Source organism: Eretmochelys imbricata, chromosome 3, assembly GCF_965152235.1.
Source record: "Eretmochelys imbricata isolate rEreImb1 chromosome 3, rEreImb1.hap1, whole genome shotgun sequence".
In the NCBI taxonomy this organism is placed as follows: domain Eukaryota; kingdom Metazoa; phylum Chordata; order Testudines; family Cheloniidae; genus Eretmochelys; species Eretmochelys imbricata.
Window position 1 is genome coordinate 172,251,928 of NC_135574.1, and position 14,821 is coordinate 172,266,748.

The window sequence follows — 14,821 nt, forward strand, 5'->3', positions numbered from 1 at the left end:
CTTTCCCAGACTAAACAAACTCAAATTTTTCAATCTTCCCTCATAGGTCTTGTTTTCCAGACCTTTAATCATTTTTGTTGCTCTTCTCTGGACTTTCTCCAGTTGTTCACATCTTTCCTGAAATGTGGCACCCAGAACTGGACACAATACTCCAGTTGAGGCCTTATTAGCACAGAGTAGAGTGGAAGAATTACTCCTTGGGTCTTGCTTACAACACTCCTGCTAATACATCCCAGAATGATGTTTGCTTTTTTTGCAACAGTGTTACATTGTTGACTCATATTTAGCTTGTGATCCACTCTGACCCCCCAGATCCCTTTTTGCAGCACTCCTTACTAGACAGTCATTTCCCATTTTGTATGTGTTCCTTCCTAAGTGGAGTACTTTGTATTTGTCCTTATTGAATTTCATCCTATTTACTTTAGACCAGTTCTCCAGTTTATCCAGATCATTTTGATTTTTAATCCTCTCCTACAAAGCACTTGCAACCCCTCCCAGCTTGGTATCGTCCGCAAACTTTATACGTGTACTCTCTCCGTCATTATCCAAATCACTGATGAAGATATTGAACAGAACTGGACCCACAACTGATCCTTGCAGGACCCCACTCAATATGCCCTTCCAGCTTGACGGTGAACCACTGATAACTATTCTCTGGGAACAGCTTTCCAACCGTTATGCAACCACCTTATAGTAGCTCCATCCAGGTTGTATGTATCAAGATAGATCTAGTCGTAACTTTGACTCTGCTTCTACCAGATGAGATATTTGAAATTTGAGTCTACATATTAATAGCAAATTATGAGTTTGGTTGTTTGATGCACTTTCCTATACTTTCTGCCACATTAGTGATGTCTGTGTTACACATGTGGCAAGTGTGAGCTGGTGTGAGACCATATGTATCTCTTTTGGGTTGTGCAGTATGTTTGTAGAATAATGAGATCAGAGGTAAATGATCCTTCTGTACATTTTAGTATGGTTTTATGCCCAATAACAACTACAACCATACACGGTTCTTTGACATATTACATGACCTCCTTGAAGAACAAATGCATTATAATTTAGTACTATACACCAGTGTTTTTCAACTTTCTTTTATTTGTGGACCTCTAAAAAATTTCAAATGGAGGTACGGACCCCTTTGGAAATTCAGCCTATGCTCCGCGGACCACTACCATAGAAGTTTTAGACTGAAAACTGCCTAAACAGAATTCAATTATGAATGTTCCACGTGCTCGGCATGGCATTTGACTCAACATGAAAAAGGGTGCTTAGGTGTGGGCTTCTATGATAATGACAACACTTCCGGGTTTTACCTGTAGGTGGGATATTCACATACTTTTGATTGATCAGAAAAACAGAATGCCTTTTCTGGGATCTGAAACTTTATTTTCATAGTCACCTTTCATAGATCCCTTAGACATAGTCTGCGGATCCTGATGGGTTCGTGGATCACAGGTTGAAAATCACTGCGATACTCCATGGTTTTTGATAATTGCAGTGCTCAGCTCCATCTGCTGGCTAATCCATGCAGCTGCATGTCAGAGTTAGTTTTAGATGGCAGTGGCAGAAATAGAGACAAATTAATAAGAATAATATAAAGCAGTTACCAACATGACAATGGTGTGTAAATAAAACTTTTATCCCTCTTGTGGATTGGAAGGAAAAGTGCACAGAAGAGCATCTTTTCTGAGAGAGACGGTGCTAAACCAAAAAACACATTTCTTGTTTATACACTAGTGTTACTTTCCAATACTGTCAGTAGACTGAAGTTCATTTTATATATATTTTAATTTATTTTGAAAAGCTGGATTTAATTTTGTTGCAAAAAGTGATTCAGATGCGGATGGCTGCTGCCATTTTTCTGAGAAAGTCGTGACACATGGAAACCAAACTGTCTAATTAGGAGCAAGATTGATTATTGTTTTGTTTGCCTAGAATGGAAGCTTGTCAGGTAGTTAAGTCTTACTAATGACCTCCACATTACAAACCCAGTCAATGACTAAAGTTATTGGATGTATACTGACTTTGTTATTGCTTCCTCATGCACTGAGGTGTAAACTTCTGTGGGATTGTTTTATTGCTGTTAGTGTGAGGGAGGGCACAAGTAGTATTGTTTTCAGTGTAAATGTATAGTAGTTTCTTTTAAACCTAATTAAGTTGGTGACCCATGGCTGTGTACTGTCGAGACCCATTCACAGCCCTATTGCTTATCCCAGAGTTTACTCCTTAAGAGAAAGATGATTTAAATCAAGGAACAGGGACCTTCCTTCCTATATTCATGGTCATTTTCCTGAATATCCTGAGATATTCAGGTAATTCAATGCTGGAATGAAAGCTGCATCGATTACTGTTTCATTTTCAGTTTAGCTTTGTTGTTTACAAAGGAAGAAATGTCTTGAGTGAGGCTGTGGGCTTGTTGAGATTAGAAACATTTCACCTGTTTAAATAAATCATTTTATAATAGTTCTGGTTAAATGTTTGAAAACCTCTAACGTAGATGCCCTTAAGTGGGTTAGCCCTAATACTGATAAACTTAAGACCCATTTAAGTGTATCTATATTAGGAGCTAGAACCAGATTAACTAGACTGGTTTAACATTGGTTTAGTTAAATTGTTGTAGACTGGGGGGTTAGAACTGTAAAGGGGGATACATTTTTTAGATGGGCCTATGTAATTTAGCATCCTAAATCCCTTTTTCAAAAGTAGTATATGTATGTAGGAGCCTAAGTCTCATTGAAAATCAATGGGATTTTTAGGCTCCTAAGTGCCTAAATCACTTTTGAAAACAGGACCAGGGCTCCTAATATAAGAAGAAAAATATAAGATTTTCCACTAAATGCATCTGATGAAGTGAGCTGTAGCTCACGAAAGCTTATGCTCAAATAAATTTGTTAGTCTCTAAGGTGCCACGAGTACTCCTTTTCCTTTTATAATCACTCACGTTAACTAGTGTTCTTGGAGAAGAAGAAAAATTACAAGGTTTAACAATAAGCTTTAAAAGCTTTCATTGTAGGACCTGAAAATCACAAAATGTATGAAAACAGAATGCTTGCCACCCATTTCTCATTCTGATCTATACAGAAATTAAACTTCCATGGTCAATTACTTTCATTTCCATAGTAAGATATGATGCCAAAGAAACAGGATTAGTCAAAATAGTGTAAGAGATACCACCCAAGTCCTATGGAATAAAATTCAAGCTTAGTTAAATCTAATAATAGTCTTTGAGGTTTTTTTGTAAACTAATAAACATAGTACAGATGAGCAAACTGAAGCAGAGAGAACATAAGGGATCTGTGATGATTTGGGGAATCTATGTACAATATATGAATTCTGGTTGCTATTATGAAGTAATTGTTGTATTGTGGAATGCCTCCATATGTATATCTACCATGGTCAGGTAAGACCTAGCACATACCCAGCCCTAGGGACAGTGGCGAGTACTTAACTTTAGTGATTGTGCTTTAGTGACCAGACAATAGACATGCTAAGAAGGTTTGCTGGACCTGAGAGAAGATAGTTTCTACTAGTATGCAGGCGAAGGGGAAGCGAAGAGAGTGGAAAGTTAGGAGCAGCAAGATGAAGGGACAGAGGCAACAAAGGAGGAGTTTTAAAAGGAATCACAGAAAGAAGGCTCAGACATACACCTAGGAAGCATGGGGCAGAAGAGACGAAGGGGATGGATGGATGGCCCCATATGACTCTGACCCCAGCCCAACAAATGCTTTTGGATTGGTGAGGAAACTTCTGGGAGAAGGTATGTTGAAGCTACGGGGGAGTCTAAGCAGTCAGCACTGGTCTAGGGGCTGGGCAGGGGGCCGCATGGTCACAGCTTTCAGGAGAAGGTGCCAGACCAAAGATTCACACTCTAAAAATGTGTTGAGAGGCCCTAACACAGCAGCAATGGCTAGGCTCCAATCAGACTCTGTGTGCTTAAAACACCAGGGGTTCAGCAGCTGGTTCCCTTCACAGCAGTCTGGGAAGTGGTCACAAGGGGGCTCTTCCCAAGGTCCCACCAATCAATCAGTAGCTAACTGCTTGTCTACACTGGCACTTTACAGCACAGCAACTTTCTCACTCAGGGTGGAGGTGTTTTTTTTTTTTTCAAGAGTGCTGGGAGAGCATTGTTTCCCAGTCCCCTGCCACCTCATGTTAAAAGTATTTCTGCTGTACTGCCCTGGGGTCTAAGTAGCCTCTTCCATTCCTTATCTCCAGTTATGATTTAATATAAATGGATCAGTATTTCCAAAATTACTACTTATACCAGAGCCAGTCTGACTCATTACAGGAAGAACCATCTCTAAGTACTGTAGCAGTCCTTCCTAAATAACCACATAACTATATTCACATTATACCAAGAAACGTAAAAAATAAAAAATGTGGGGGTTAAACCTCCATAATTGACCATTTTCTTCTACAGTATGCAATGTCACACTGTTACAAGAGATGTGAGAGTCACGTTACACTGCCCTTTGTGCTGAAAAGGGAAATATTTTCTTCTCTCAAGTACCCAGTAATGTCCAAGTCAACAGAAAAGTTACCAAACTGTACCTGTTTTGTTAGAGATGTTGCTTTGGGACTGGGCCACCCTGATGACATCAGCAGCTGTATCCCTTACTATCAGCTCTTCACTCTGCAAGAGCAGAACTACGCATTTCCACATGGCAAGTGTGCTGGAGAGACCTGAACATTTACAAAGAGGCAAGGCGTTTAGAATTTTGCTTCTTACAGATAAATCAGAACAGTTACAGAAATATTTATGTTCACATCTAAAAATGACAAAATTTAGTGAAACACACACAAAAAGGGGAGGGAAAGGGGAGAAAAGAGGAGGACTTGTGGCAATTGTAGTCAAAATGCTGTTTGCTCTATAATGCTGAAGTCTGAACAGCCAACCTATTTTTCCCACCTTTTCTTCTCTTTTATCTCCCCTTGATAGTTGGCCCTGTCTGGTCCCAGGAGTAGGTAGCTGGTGAGAGGGAGCATCAAACCAGTGCTGGGATACTCAGAGTCTTGGGTAACAACTAATGCTCTGAAATTTCTGCAGTTCCTGTGAGTGTGGAATTCTTGCTGGGCATTAGTAGAGTGCTGCTAATATGCGGGTGAGGATCCAGCAGGTCCTTGAAGTAATTTCTTTTGGCTGGAGGCTCTGTCTGGAGGTGTCTGGGGAACAGCAATATGTTGGTGTGACCCTAAGGGGCTAGAAAGCTTGCTTGATAGTACTGCTCTCTGGAGCACCTCAGCTGAATTTTTTGCTCAGGTTGTGAATATAATTGATAAAGAGAATATACTGGGACTTCTCTTGAAAAAGTGACTAGCTGCTGACCACGCCATATCACAGATTACACTGTGGAGATTGGGGGGCAATGCAGTGGTTGCCTAGGTTTATTTTCTGCCACATTGATGTAGGGGAAAGAACTTTTCTGTCAGGTTCTCCCTCAGAGTTTTGTATGATGGAGGCTTAGGTGGAAAGTTAAGCCCATGTTATTGCTTGCACATAGTGGGAGATTCTTCGGTCTTGTGTACCCAGTAGGGTTGCCAACCCTCCGGGTCTCGCTGGGAGTCTCTTGGAATTGGGTTCTATCTCCTGGAGGCTACTGAAGCCAAATGGGGAAATCTTAGGCTGCTAAAAGTCAGGCGGCGCAGTGGGGTTAAGGCAGGCTCCCTGCCTGCCCTGGCCCCGCGCCGCTCCTGAAAGTAGCCGGCACGTCCCTGCGGCACCTGAGGAAAGCGGGGGAGCTCCATACGCTGCCTCTGCCCTGAGCGCCGACTCCGCAGCTCCCATTGGCCGGGAACTGCGGCCAATGGGAGCTGCGGGGGCAGAGCCTGCAGGCAGGGGCAGCCCACACAGCATCCTGGTCCCTCCCACAGGGGCCACAGCAACATGCTGGCTGTTTACAGGAGTGGCTCAGCGCCAGGACAGACAGGGAGTCTGCCTTAGCCCCACTGCGCCACCAACTGGGAGCCGCCCAAGGTAAGTGCCACCGGGCTGGAGCCTGCATCCCAACCCCTGCCCCCAGCTCTAAGCCCCCTCCTGCACGCCAACCCCTGCCCTCTCCCACACTCTGAACCTCTCGGCTCCAGCCCAGAGCCCGCACCCCCTGCCCCAGTCTGATGAAAGTGAGTGAGGGTGGGGGAGAATGAGCGATGGAGGGAGGGGGGAATGGAGTGAGCAGACTGGGCCTTAGTGAAGGGGCAGGGCCTCGGGGGAAGGGGTGGGGCAGGGCAAGGGTGTTTGGGTTTGTGTCATTAGACAGTTAGCAACCCTAGTACCCAGGGAAACTGGCTATCATACTGTAGCAGAATAATTATTCGACTATAGCTATTTCAGTATAGCTTCCCTCGCATGCACACACGTGGACACACTATTTCAGAATTAACTACTCCACTTTAAAAACTCTAGAATCAGGGTACTTTTATTCTGGAATAGTTTCCACACAAGGGGGGTTACACCAGAACAGCTATAGCGGAATAATTATTCAGCTATAACTATGCCAGCCAATTTCTCTGTGTAAACAAGTTCTTACAGTGTCCCCAAAAGAAATATGGCAAAACCAAAAATGGTCTCTTTGGAAAGGCTTCTTTTCTTGACTCCTCAGGCAACACTAAGCAAAAGCAGAGAGGAGAGTCCAGATCATTCCCCTGAGTAATATGATCCTTTTCCCTCTAAGAAACATTTTCTTTTTGTATTTATTTCTCTGATTGTCTGAAGTTGTTTAGTATTAGAAGTTTTTTTTTTAAAAAAAAGGCTATCTTAAAACATCAGCCATTGAACAAACTGATAGTAGAATCAGGTATAAATTGCCAACCTCTCTTACCCAGATTTAGCACAAGCACAGCTCCACAATCTTCCAGAGTCAGGTTTCAGAGTAGTAGCTGTGTTAGTCTGTATCCGCAGAAAGAAAAGAAGTACTTGTGGCACCTTAGAGACTAACAAATTTATTTGAGCATAAGCTTCCGTGAGCTGCAGCTCACTTCATTGGAGCTATAGCTCACAAAAGCTCATGCTCAAATAAATTTGTTAGTCTCTAAGGTACCACAAGTACTCCTAATCTTCAAGAGTGTGGCTCCCGATTTACACCTGTGTAACTGACAGCAGAATCAGGCCCTTTACTTGGTATCATCTTTCCGTGTGATACATTTAGTGTTTGTGAAAGATGCCAGACTGCCAGCTCTCTAGAAAACATGCAGGATGAACAGTCCCTCTTCCTGTCTTAACTCAGGCCTGCTTGTGCCCTCTTCTTGGGGAGAAATGCTAGGTCAGACTGCCTACTCTTCAGGCCTTGGCCTTGTTGATAAGACTATCAACCAGGGTGCCAATTAATGCCAATTTTGTTTTGAAAGTGGGACACATGTCTGCCAGAAAAGGACTAGAATTACTGACTCATTTCACATTGCCACTTAACAGACACCCGGTAGGAAAATTTTAATCACTGCTAACAGTAGCCCAGTTCATACCAGTGACAGAGATGAAAACTTCAATATTCCCATACCAGTCATTCAAACACCCCAGTCTCCCTCATTTTATATTAATGATAACATCCGTCTTATTACTGGCTCTAACTTTGGTTCTAGGAGTCAAGATTTCCAAATGTGATAATCTCAGGCAAAATACATAAATGCTGCATCTACCTGGTACCAAAGGATTAGCATAGATTTAGCCTAGCTAAATGGTATCAATACCATTTAACCGACTCGTTTCCAAACAAACAGTTTATTGTCTCATTTTTAGCTCTTCTGACATCTCAGAAGACAAGATATGTCCATTTTATATATTAAGCAAAAATATGCTAATTTCTCTTCCCACTTTCTTTCAAAATTAATTTACCTTGAAAGTCTATGAGTCAATGCTAAATTGGCATTACATCAAAGCTCAGCTTTCAAAGGCTCTGTATATGTTATCAAACATATGGAATACATATACTCTACATATGTTCTTAATGGGTTGCGTAAGTTTGTTTATTATCTGATCAAACCCCACCATCCAGCACTCACATCATTTTATTATGTTGTATATTATGTTAAACAATTCAACAGCCAGAGTCTAAAAGTTTCCAGTTAGGCCAAGGTAAGAGAGGACATACTACAACTAGCTAGGATGCCCACACGCTTCATGTTGGGGGTCCAAGCTGATTGTTTGAGAAGGTCAGGATGGAATTTCTTTCCCCCACCTCCTATGTACATAACTGCACAGATGGCTGGACACATTATGGAAATTTCTCACTTTCATCTGAACCACAAGCTACTGGTCACAGATGGAGGCAGCATACCAGAGTAGCTGGACCCGCGTTCTGCACCAGGATGGTAACGCCTATGTCTGTATAGGTAAATTAAATAGTGAGATAAATAGTAGTATAAGTAACTTAAATGCTGAGGGACAGGAAGGTGGAGCTGTACCAGGAAAAACAACTAAAAGAGGGCTTTAAGAAGTTGTACGGTAAAGTAAGGGCTAGAGGGACAAAGAGTTAAAAAACAGGTGTCAAGACGCTGGCTGGCTCACAGAAGTGGCAATGGGACATAGAGTGTCAACTAAGAATCACTTATTCAAATCCATTTCAGCAGCAAGTGAAAACAGCTACCATCTGAAGGCTGCTTTGTGACTTGAGTAAAAGGAGTTGATGGTATTAGTCCAGTTCTAAGGACACCTGTGTTCATAGCACACAAAACTCACTGCCACTACAGTTGGCAGCACTGCTGGAAATCGAAGTAGAAAGGCCAAAGAAAGTCTGGGCATGGAGATCAGATTCACCTCTCACCCATCTCACTTTGGCTTGTTTGTGAGAGAAAATTGGCAATGCCAACATTTATGCTGTGCCTGTTTTGTGTATCACTAAAGAATATTGATTTCCAGGACTGTCAGTGTGGCACCGTTTTTTTTTTTTTTTTTGCACTATCTTCACTCCCTCCCAACCATTTATTTATTTAAAGAACTTTGAAGCCAAGCCAGACCAATACAATCTTCACGGCATATCCCTGCCATCCTGTCGTAGACACAAGATCAGGGATGACAGCTTTTAGATGACAGACTAATGTGCAATGGATAAACATTATCTATTTTATATATCCTTCACTAGAGCTGGGCAAAAAAATTTGGATGAATAGTTTATTTACAGAAATACGCAGTTTTGGGTCAACCAAAACGATTTGTAAATTCACCAAATATTATTGTCCCACTTTTTTTTGGGAGGCGGGGCTATATTCACGAGGGGACTTCGGAGCCATTCACAAAACAGCCTCTGCCTTATAGCATTGTGATTCTAGCACTCCCTGGAGATGTGCAAGATCCAGCTGCTAGGCAGACGTGTGGCCAGGCAGCTCTGCGCACTGCCTCTGCTCAGAGCGCTGGCTTTGCAGTTCCCATTGGCCGGGAACCACAGCCAGCAGGAGCTGAGGGGGTGGTGCCTGCAGGCGGAAGCAGCACGCAGAGCTGCCTGGCCATGCCTCCGCCTAGCAGCTGAGCGAGGGGGATGTCGCTGCTTCCGGGGAGCCTCCCAGATAAGCACTACCGAGAGCCTGCCTCACCTCATCCTGTGCCCCAACCCCCTGCCTCCTTCCACACACAAACTCTGCTGTGGGGGGTGGGGGCCCAAGACTGCCCCAGCAGCAGCCAGTGCACCTGGCACAGGGGCTGCCTGAGCTGTCCCTGAGCCAGGCGCACCGGCCGCTGTGGAAGTCACAGAGGTCACAGAAAGTCACGGAATCTGTGACAAACTCACAGCCTTAGCTATGGGTTATTGTGGGGTAGAGCTCTCTCAATCTCTTCCATTGAAGCTGTTCCACTTTCCATGATAAATATTCAGGTACTGGAGCAGGGACTGGAACCTGGATGTCCCCTCTCCCAGGTAAACACCCTAATCAACTTGCTAGAGAGTCATTCTCACTCTCTTCTCTCTTTCTACATGGTAACAACAGTATTTTATAGGAGGAACCAAATATGGGACAAAAGCAAAAATGTTTTCAGAGATGTTCATGCATGAATTTGTGGGCTCAAAACTTTTTCAGTTACGTTAATACAACCAGATAAATAAAGTAGCAAAGGAATGTCTGACTTGCAAGCTTCTCCACGCTCACAGATTCCTAGAGTGAAATCCCGATCCAATGAAGTCAATGGAAATCTTACCATTGACTTTAGTGGGGCTAGGATTCCACCCATAGATTTTGAGGTCAGAAGGAATTTCCTGATTAACACAGACCATAGAACTTCATCTAGTAATTCCTGCTTTGAATACAATAACCTGTGGTTGAACTAGAACATATTTTTCAAAAAGACATCCAATCTTGATTTCAAAATTTCAAGTAATGGAAAATTCACATCTCTTTGTCAGGTGTGCCGATGGTTAATTGAATTTTCACAGTTTTAACTTTCAGCCATTGGATCTTGTTATGTCTTTTTCTGCTACACTAAGGAGCCCACTAGTAAATTATTGTTCCACATTAATTCAGTAAACCGAAACATGCAATCAGCTGTTCCAATATTGAAAGGGTCAATTTAAAGTTTTAAGTCTTTCATAATAACTGACTTATATGATTAAAACATATTCAATATATAAAATATCATGTGCTGTTGAGTTTCACTTATTCCAATCTCTAAAGTGTTCCATGAGAATATTGGTGCTTAATCTTAGAAATTTACTCACCAAGGATAAGTTTCTGATTGGTCAGGAAAAGTGGTGTAATATTTCTGAGGACTTCTGCAGCTGCCAATCGTATATCTGTTTGTTGCTCATCTCCACAACAAGAAGTTACTAACTGAACCCACTGTCTCATTTCGGATTCCATAAACTGAAAGCACAGAAATGCATCTGAGTATTCTATAGTACAATTTAGAGCAGATTCTGAATCACACTAAACTACAAACTATTAAATTAACTCTTTTCTAAAGCAGGGGCCGAAGTCCTCCCTGCCAATAATGAGCCACAGAATGCAAATCAAATAAAAAGAAATACTTAAATAGGTGGAAATCACGCGTCATGCTTTAGTAATGAACATAAAATACTCCATATATAGGTAACCGTCTTAAGACTCCATGATTTACACTGATTATCATAGCAACTCTTGTTAGCATTGCTATAGGTTGGATTGTGCCAACAGTTCCACTATACACTTCTTTTTTCAAGGTTCATCACGAATTTCATTGCAACAATATATTCCAGATTTAAACTTGGCAAACAACTTATCTCCTGTGAAATGAGGTTTACACAATTATTTTATACTTCAAAATCTGAAAAATGTACATTCTGTCATTTTTTAAGCTAAGAGGATGCAAAAAATAAGAAGTAATTGTTTCAATTCTTCTACTTTTTTTTTTTTTTTTTTTAAAGTGAGACACCGCAGGCCATTAGCACATAGTCTCAACTTCTACTGCTGGGTATTCTGGTATATTTTTTTAAAAATTTCCATTTAGAAAAGCAATTCCTGTACATGGAACATTTTTACAATGAAAAAATGGTGGTACTTCAATACGTTTTAAAAATAACCCAAAATCTATATCTATCTATCTATCTGCACATATATATGCACACGCATGGACATCTGACAGATATTAATATCTCCAGTAACATTGTTCTGTATATATTAATGGGTATATTAATGGATTTGCAAATTACCAATTCAAAATGGAAGTAAATCTTCTGGGCTAATAATCTGTATTTATATAGTCTACAGCTTACAAATTTATAATATTTATAAGGGCAGATAACATTATGAGGACTTATTACCTCTCTTTAGTATTTTAAACACTAATATTAAAAGGCAATTGAGTCTGCATCTCTGTACATAGCTTCACCTGCTGTTCCTACAATGTGACTCAAGGTCTCAGGGCATACAGCAGGTGATATTGCATTTGCTGGGGATGGGAAGGGCAACAGTCAAAGCTTTGCATTTCCTTTTTTTCCTAACTTTGAGTCTCAATATTCATTTCGCAGAAATACAACACACTTCGAGCTACGTGGGTGATTACTGGATTCAATATGCAGGTTAATTATTTTTTTCTCTCCAAGGCACAGCGACTATTAATGAAGACAATAAAATTGAGCATAAAAGGAGAAATCAGAAGTCAGATGCTCTTAAAAGATGTGTTTTATGTACTCAAATTTAGCTTACTGAGAGACTGAAATATTAAAATGATGCTGATATGGCTTCCAGTTCATAATGTGGCAGTGTACAGAGGGAGAGACACAGTAACGTAAGAAAGAGCAACTAACACTACAGGCAGTTAAACTAAAAGGGCATTAAAGGGATTTCTGTCGAAGGAAAACCATTCATCCCTTCTATCACAATAAAACAAACAAACAAGACATTAAAAAGCAATATGCTTGGGACTGAGAAACAAATCTCCTTACCTCTTGGCAACTCTGCACAAGATGGGTGACCAACTTTGAGGCTAATTTGAGAGCTACGCTTTGAATTTTAATGCTGTAAAAATAAGGTAAAGAACACATCATAAAAATACAGTGCATTTTGCCATAGCCTCACATCTAAGAACACTTGGTAATCATCACTGGCAGCAAATATTAAAATACCTTTTCACTTGCTGAACCCATTATACGCTGTTAGCTGCAGCCAGCTTGAAACCCAACCCAGTCTAATCTGTTATGAATGTTCAGCACCTGAACACACATCCAGATGAGAAATAACATTTGTTTTTTCGGTTTAGTCATGAGGATTTGTGTTTCATGAATATAAACTTGCCTGTATCACGATACATAAAGTATTCATCATGTTCAAACAGGTTTTTTAAAAGGTTAGATTACAAACTGAGCACACAATGGTCTTTACACAGTTCTCAATTTTTGTTGCGTTTAAAGTTAGTATACAAATGGATATAAACTGTTCTTTCAACTTCCCGAGTACTGATTTTCTTCCTATCTGGCCACTTCCTTTAGAGTGTAGATAACACATACATATGCAGATCCCAAGTCAATATACAAAGACAGTAGTATGCTTTCATGCTCTTTCAAGTGATAAATGAAGCACAGACCTTTTAAAGTTTTGTCTACACCAACAGTTTTCTTGAATGTATCACTGCTCTTCCACCAGTGCTAGAAATGGTAGAAGTGCTGATGTAGGTCAACTGCCTGAATTTTAACCACAAAGTCCTCTAATACAGTCAGATGGCACCATAGATGAAATGCTGGCAGTGAGTCTTGACAATTGCTTTCACTGTTGATTGCACTGGTAGAGTTGCAACAGTGAGAGCAGAATGATGGAAATTTAAGGTAAAACAAGTATGTGTAGGCATAAATGGAGTTTACTTACCTGTAACTAGGAGTTCTGTGAGATGTGTCGTCCCTATCTGTATTCCACATATGGGTTCACATGCGCGCCATGCGCCCAAGTCCGGAAGTTCTAATAAGCAGTGTCCGTTGGCCCACACATGCACAGTAGATATCCTTGTCCAGACCGAGGGCATAAGACGCAGTGTGGGCCGATGCCTCTCCAATTCCTCTTCTGACCAAGAATCCAACAGGATCCAAAGCAGAAGGGATGGAGGGCAGATAGCGGAATACTAATAGGGACCACGCATCTCAAAGAACTTCCGGTTACAAGTAAGTAATCTCCATTTCTTCTTCAAGTGCGGTCCCTATGTGTATTCCACATGTGGGTGATTGACAAACAGTGCTCAGACTGGAGTGAGAGTGGGAGGAAGCTGGCAGCAAAGATGCTTGCAGTACTGCAGTTCCCAATGCTGCATCCTGGAGCACCATCCACACGTTCCCTAGACATTACGGGCTAGTTCAGGCCTCTGCCATGGATATTGCTTGACCTCATGATCTTTCTGCTATGGCAAGAAAAAGTCTTGGTGATTTTCTGATAGGTTTAGTCCTTTGCAGATAGAATGCCGGGGCACATCTGAGATCGAGGAAAAGAAGTTTCTTCTCTTTAGCAAAAGTGTGAGGTTTTCGATAAGGGACAGATAAGTGGATATTCTGGTTGACATGGAATTCAGAAATAACCTTGGGGAGGAATTTAGGATGGAGATGAAGGGATATTCTTTTTAGATGGTTTGTCTCAGGGAAAAGGTCTGCCACGAGAGCTCCCAATTCACTCATCCCTCCTGGCTGAAGTGACAGCAACTAAAAATTGTTGTATTATGCAGTGTGTTGTGGACCTGTCAGTCCCAGGATACTAGAGAGACAAGGTGAGGTGAGGTGAGGTAATATCTTTTACTGGACCAACTTCTGTTGGTGAGAGAGAGACAAGCATTAAGCCACACAGAGCTCTTTTTCAGGTCTGGGAAAGGTACTCCCAGCATCTGACCTATTAGTACTCATCCTCAAAGAAAACTTGCACAACACTTACAAAAGACAAACTTGGGAACTTACATTCATTACTCTGCTAGACACTAAAATCATTAATTGAACAGAGACATTGGATGTATGGCTTATTACGACAATCTTTAACCCACTAACCCCCTCTTTTTGTCCAAGGGCCACAGAGGTGTTAATGGGCCACTCTGCCTTGAATGTTCCCTTACAATATGTGCTAATACTTCTGCTAAACAATCTGCCCCACCTTACATTTTGCTGTGATGCTGGGAGTACCTTTCCCAGACCTGAAGAAGAGCTCTGTATGGCTCCAAAGCTTGTCCCTCTCACCAACAGAAGCTGGTCTAATAAAAGATATTACCTCACTCACCTTGTCTCTCTAGCAACTAAAAATACAATTTTCATGGCCAGGTGAGACATGAAACATGTCACCCAGGGTTCAAACAGTAGTCTGATCTTACTGTACCTGGGTGGTGAAAACAGAATGTCTTCTGGCACTAATTGCTGCAAGATGGACTTGCAGTTCACTGATGGAAAGGCCTGAGTTTTTT

The 14,821-nt window shown here is 41.4% G+C and overlaps 1 protein-coding gene across 1 annotated transcript in view; it reads right to left on the minus strand.

Annotated features, from left to right (window-relative positions):
* THADA (THADA armadillo repeat containing) overlaps window positions 1-14,821 on the minus strand; it is a 303,171-nt gene that overhangs the window by 32,909 nt on the left and 255,441 nt on the right. Inside the window, exons 34-36 of the mRNA XM_077813846.1 lie at window positions 12,345-12,417; window positions 10,641-10,785; window positions 4,555-4,686 (exon numbers count right to left, since the gene is read on the minus strand). Coding sequence (XP_077669972.1) covers window positions 4,555-4,686; window positions 10,641-10,785; window positions 12,345-12,417 — 350 coding nt within the window. The remainder of the gene's footprint in view (window positions 1-4,554; window positions 4,687-10,640; window positions 10,786-12,344; window positions 12,418-14,821) is intronic.